At 31.8% G+C, this 6746-nt stretch overlaps 1 protein-coding gene across 1 annotated transcript in view; it reads left to right on the forward strand.

The window, feature by feature from the left end:
• Nucleotides 1–6746, forward strand: part of LOC106466016 (collagen alpha-5(IV) chain-like) — a gene marked incomplete at its 3' end in the record, with an annotated part of 70535 nt that overhangs the window by 46082 nt on the left and 17707 nt on the right. Inside the window, exons 19-22 of the mRNA XM_022393975.1 lie at nucleotides 2991–3088; nucleotides 3778–3978; nucleotides 4891–5059; nucleotides 5678–5788. Coding sequence (XP_022249683.1) covers nucleotides 2991–3088; nucleotides 3778–3978; nucleotides 4891–5059; nucleotides 5678–5788 — 579 coding nt within the window. The remainder of the gene's footprint in view (nucleotides 1–2990; nucleotides 3089–3777; nucleotides 3979–4890; nucleotides 5060–5677; nucleotides 5789–6746) is intronic.

A 6746-nucleotide genomic window follows, 5' to 3' on the forward strand; every position in this document is an offset into this window, starting at 1 on the left:
AAAGTACAGGATAATTCTAGAAAGTAGAGAGCGTGAGAATCACATGATCTCGATGACGCAACAATATATATCATATCTGCAAGAATCAAAAACATTTTCCAAATTCTGTTTTGGAACATACTAAATCTGGTTAAGATCATGTGCTAAATGCAGCTTATAGTGTTACTTTGTATTGCAGGTCTGGTCAAGGAATCTGTTGTTTCATGAAATAGTTGTATTGTATCTTATTTTACTGTGTGTATAGAAGACTATTTTGTGACTGTTACATGGAGCAAAGTTACTTTTAAATTCTTTGGTCCATCTTTTTGATTGGTCAGCTACAGAAAGAATATGTATTGTGAATGCAGTTATGGAGCAGATTCATTTCTGTCTTGAACAAGTTAAGACTTGTTGTTGAAGTTTTGTGCATGTTATAACATTTTATTTGTTACTCTTAAAGATTGTTTAGTCATTTTTATTTCACTTTTAATTACAGTTTATTTTACTTTTAAGCTTAACATATAACAACACAATAGTCTTTTCCTCCTATATGACTGGCCATTCTTCTGTTTTCATCAATAAATACAAATGTTTATTTTTGCTTCAATTTCAAACTGAGTTTGCCCTTTTCATTCCACCAGTACAAATCACTATATATATCTTTCCACATACTACTCGTAGGTCCACAAATCTATAGGTATTGTGGAGATCAGGTAACTGTGTGCTAGGTTTATCTTTGATTTACCATAAACTCTAAGGAATTATCTGTTTTTACAGTTTTAAATGTAATTTTATCACGTAAAAGTTATCTTCTGTGATTCTGGAACGGTGTAAACAAATGAGTTGATTGTCATACTTAACAACCTTAAAATTGACAGTTTAGTTAAGCATTTCAGCATTTTACTTTAGTAAATCATTCCGTATCTTTCTGTGGCATTTTGCTGCTGCATGTGTTAGAGTTTTTCGTAAGCAGAGTATATTTATAGATATATATATATGTTTGGAGAGTGGATACTCTACCAGTTTTATTCATTGTGTACTGTTTTGAACTTATTGTATCTCGTTGATTTCTTTGAAAACATATCTGATTTTACTAAAGTGTAATATTTAAATGGTAGGGGACAAAGTTTGAAACTATTTTGGTGTATGATAATTAAACTGACTCATTAAATATAGTTATTAAAACAAGGCTTTATCAATAATAATGATATGGCTATAATATATTTTCATAAATTAAAGTTAACAATGTTAAGTTTCCAGTAAATAAAATAATCAGAAATAATCTGAAATAATACTTACATTAAACTGAATTACAGCTTTATAAATAATGTAGAGAGTATAATATGTTCCAAAACTATACTATACTATATCTCTCACTCATAGCTATCTTGATCTTCGTTTGCTCTCTAGACATTAGTAAATCTTACGAACAGCACATCAGTCTTTTATACTCCTATATTTTTTGTGTCATTGCAGCAACATGTGCTAATCATGTGACCATCCTCCACCAATTCTATTGCACCATCTATACTAGCACAGGTAGCTCCCTCTACCATTACAGCACAATCTTCACTTTCTCGATTGACACTACTGTGTTCAGACGTGTGTTTTCAGTTGTTTTTCAACCAAATTTTGCAACGTTTTTGTGTATTTTCTTGTTAGTTTACACTTTTAGTTGGATAGAGATTTTTGTCCATCCCTACTGATCCTGGATTCTTACAGTCCGGGTCTTTCTGCTTTTCAAAATAAGGAAACACAGATACCCATTGCACTGTCTCCAGTGGGTCATTCCTCCAGATCTCCCAATTCGTCTCTCCCCCTCTTTCTTCTAGTGCAGCACAGGGGTCCTTGCCACTTCCAGTTCCCAGTCACTGGAGAGGTGGACTGTGGAAGTTTCCTCATGAGTGGGTATTTTACAATAACAAAATCTCATAGCCATACATACTCACTCGATGATAAGAGGGCTGTCGTCATTATGCTGCCTATTATACACACATTATGGCACTATGTCTATTATACAAGGTGCTTTCACTGGATGTTTTCTGCCTGGATGGACCACACTTGGCATAATCCAATGTATACCAAGGGGCTTCCCCCAAATGCTTTTGCCTGGGTGGACCTCATTTGACTATATTATTCTAAATCCAAGGCACTTCCTCTGGAAGTTTTTGCCTGGGCAGACTGCACTTGTTGATTTTACAAACTTATGCAAGGAGCTTCCATGTTTTTTTGCCCTTGGACTGCACTTGGCATAATATGTTGTATCCGAAGGTGCTTCCTTTATCCCTAGCCACGTATTCTCATCACTTCCACCCTACATGTCTTCTTTACTAGGTGAAGAGCATACATGTTCAAGAAGTACTGATATACCCCACAAATGTACCTTGTATTTTAATAGTGGTATACCTGATTTCTTTTTTTCAAAGTGGTCGCTCTCTGCTTGATTATTTGTTATTACAGTTTTGGAAGTTAACATTTTCTAACACTGAAAATGTATTTCCGATAGGTACTTACCTCCTCTCACCCACTTCCCACCCCACTGATTTGCTGGTGTTTTCGGGTTAGTATATACCAATTCTTGAAAGTGAGGATTGTGCTGTAATGGTAGAGGGCACAATGGGATTGTTGAAGGGTGGTCACATAATCAGCACATGTTGCTGCAATGATGCCAAAAATATAAAGTATAAAAAGACTGGTGGGCTGTTCATAAGGTTTACCAATGCCTAAAGGGTAGATGAATGTCAAGATAGCTATGGGTGGAAGAAGGCACTATCGGAAATACATTTTCAGTGTTAGAAAGTATTAACTTTTATAGTACTAGCTGAGAAATGCAGCTTTTGATAGGTTGATCATAGAGAATGTAACCCAATGTAACTTCATGTACATCAAAATATCCTGTTTCTTAAGAACACAGTATGATAACTTACTCATTTTCTATAATTGATAACCTGTAAACCTAGAATTTGTTATTTAGTTGAATCAGTATTTTCTTCTGTTTTAATTATATTTAGGACCTGATGGCCCAAGAGGTTTTCCAGGATTTCATGGATATTCAGGTAGAAAAGGGGAAACTGGAAAGCCAGGTATACCTGGTTTTAGAGGAGCTCCAGTAAGTTTTTATCTTAAAAACTGAACATGTTCTTTGTTTAATTTACTGTATGTTTTTGTCACAAAATGTTTTGAAGGTTTTTTTGATATAATAATAATAATAAAGGAACAAGTATGTGGTCAAAGTGCTTGTAATAATAGGTTGCTTGTGATTGATAAAATATATTACTTATGTAATGCATGATTATAAGAGATGCAAAGTTTATATGTTCTTACTGTTCATGAATCTTATATTAATGATTTCACACAAACAAAAAGAAAATACTTGAAAGTATAGTGCCCTAAATATAGAAAATGATTATTTATGCAAAACCTTTCAAATGAAGGCTATCAAAGAAAAGTTTAGGAAGATAAGATGTGGTGATAGCTTCTTTTAGTAAGATGCACTATGTAATCACACAGTTAAATTAACTACTACTATCTTATTTCACAGTGTTGATTTATTGTATCAAATGGTGGACATTTTGTATTTCCTTGTGTGAATTAAAAGCATCTTCTTACTTTAACTACAACCTTTTCTTTCAATTATGTATTAAGCTGATATAGTTTAACATGATATGTTAGTGCTTAAATTCTTAAATGCACGACTATATCATTGTAGGTGTGTTTGGAGCAAGCATTTGTTTTCATTCAATAGAATTAGTATTTAATAATTTATCTTATACAAAGAAAAATCTTACATATACATAGGGTCGACCAGGGTCTGATGGTATGGAAGGAAGAAAAGGCTCTAACGGTGAAGCTGGAGAGTTGATATATCTAGGAGCTACAAAAGGAACAAGAGGACAACCTGGAGAGGTTGGTTTCCCTGGGGTTAATGGAATCCCAGGAGCACAAGGACCACCAGGTCCAGAAGGTTTTAGAGGGTTTCCTGGAGCCAAAGGACAGCAGGTAATGTTTCTTTTACCTCATGTGAACCAAGTATGTCATTCTTGTTGACTAAAATTTATTTGTTTCATAAATAATAGATTTGATAATTGTGTTTTCAAGTTTTGCTTCACTTGACCTTTTGAGTACAAAACATTTTCAGCAACATTACTAATGTCTGGTTACATATATAGGAAGTCACTTGTCTGTTGTTCTTAGTAATCATCTGTTTAAGATAATCTATGTGTTCAATGATATCATCTTAAAACAAAAAAGTTTAAATATTGAAACCTCTACCATGAAAATATATTTAGCAAACAATAAGAAGTATTTTCTGCTGTTTGTAAAACCAAAGATTAATATGTTTTACTAAGCTCTCTTTGTAGGATTTCAATTTGTTATAGCCACAAGTGCAAGCCCAATAAGGTGATTAAACAATTAAGAACTTATTCAATGACTCAATTTTCCAGTATTTGATGCTTATTACAAAGCAGACACTAACCCCTAAGATGCTGAAAACTGCAAGGAATCATTTCAAAACATGTCCCATAATGCTAGTAATGAACAATATTTCCCGCAGCTTTGCATCTGTGACTTCAAAAGTAAAAAGACAACAAATAAACAATTAATAGGCTTTTCTGTATCTAACTAAGTCTACCAGTACTAAAGTGTATTTATTGGAATGCGGTTTAGTTAATTCAAGGTATTAAAGAATAAGAATGGATTTCAAAACATTATTGATAGAAGTTATTCTTCTCTAAAAAGAAGAAAATTAGAAAAAAATATTTGGTAATATTACAGATTTTAGTAAGTATACTAATAATAGTTGGCAAAACTTGCCACCTACACAGCTGTTATTGACTGAATAGTGGTATTAGCTGTTATGAGTTGTATTATTTTTTATTATTTCTTTTATTTTGACTATTTAAATCTCAGGGAAACTTTGGAGATGATGGATTCCCTGGTTTTGATGGTCTTCCTGGACCTCCAGGTCTTCAGGGACCTAAAGGGAAAGAAGGGGATGTTCTTTATGCTACTAAAGGTTTTAAAGGAATTCATGGTGAACCTGGTGTTGATGGCCTTGATGGTGTAATGGGAGAAAAGGGTGAGTGCATGTTTAATTATTAAAACTACAATATAGATAAGAATTAAGATATATGAGAGAGATATGAAACAATCCATGATCTATAGTGGATAAACGTGTTGGACATAATGTGAACATGTGGTAGTTGAGGAACCTTATAATAAACAGTAGAAGGTGTACATATGGTTTAGAAATGTTTTGACATTAATTATCATATTTAATTCTGTTTGAATAATTGATTATGAAAAATAGACACTGAATATTTATGTAAAACTAGCTTATTATAACTAAGTTGGTCAAAGATAGTGCTAGTGTACTAATTAAGCAGTTCTTCTAACATGGTTGATTTTATATGTTATATGTTATACTTAGCATAATGTTTAGTTTATGCCTAAGAAAAACATACATCCATTATTAAAGGTTACGAATGTAGATGAGTGAAAAGATATCTCAATGGATAGAAGCAATTATATTCATAGATGATGTTCATATGTTTAAAATCCTGTGTATATTGTAGTAGAAAATTTATTTGCAAAAATAAGAAATGGATAGATATATTTTATTGAAAAGCTGAAAAATAGAAATATCATACTTGTGTTTTTAAAAGATTATTGATAAATCATACCATTTTTTTCATAGGTAGAAAAGGAGAACCCTTTTCTTTGGAAAAACTAGAGAGAAAGGAAGAATACCTTCGCTTTAGAGGTTCTAAGGGTGATCGTGGTATACCTGGTTTAAAAGGAAAGAGAGGTATAGAGTGGACTGTTTTTCACAAAGGATATTATAAAACTAACTAAATAAATAAATTAAAAGTAAGAACAGTGATAAAAGAGGAATACTTATTAAAGTTGTTATAAAATTCTAGTTTTATTTTGTGAAAAAGTTGCTACGGAAGTATGTCAATTAATTTAAAACAATTTAGATGACCTGTTTAACTTCTGATCTATATAATTCAATTTCATGGAGGCTTTTGTTTAACTAGTGTTTATCTTTCTATTTACCCATTTGTGTTTATTTACTTTGCATAAAAATCATGTTCTTTTAATTTTTTGAAAATTTAACCGTTCCACATTCAGATCACATGGTTTGTAACAATAATAGATTTAATTAATACAAAATTAAACATTTGATGATATAAAGTCAGAAGCCAAATAGTAGTAAGAAAGCAAAACTGTAGCTAGCATTGGATCACAGAAAAACTATTTATATACTGTGGTTTGTAATTCACTTCAATCATTTTATCCTGTCAACATATACTTTTGTAATATATACTGTGGTTTGTAATTCACTTCAATCATTTTATCCTGTCAACATATACTTTTGTAATATATACTGTGGTTTGTAATTCACTTCAATCATTTTATCCTGTCAACATATACTTTTGTAATATATACTGTGGTTTGTAATTCACTTCAATCATTTTATTCTGTCAACATATACTTTGGTAATATATACTGTGGTTTGTAATTCACTTCAATCATTTTATCCTGTCAACATATACTTTGGTAATATACACCTGGAAAAAAGTTAAGCACCCCCGTGTTTTTTTCAAGTGATTCAGATTCGACGTTCTTGTGACTGATTATAAATTACCATTCAATCTAAACGTGTTTATCAAATGAAATTATTCATTATTGGGCACAAGAAAACAAGATTATCACCGTAAAATAACAATTTTTAATTTACATATCATGACATCAAAATATGG

Source organism: Limulus polyphemus, unplaced genomic scaffold, assembly GCF_000517525.1.
Source record: "Limulus polyphemus unplaced genomic scaffold, Limulus_polyphemus-2.1.2 Scaffold2122, whole genome shotgun sequence".
NCBI classification, from domain to species: domain Eukaryota; kingdom Metazoa; phylum Arthropoda; class Merostomata; order Xiphosura; family Limulidae; genus Limulus; species Limulus polyphemus.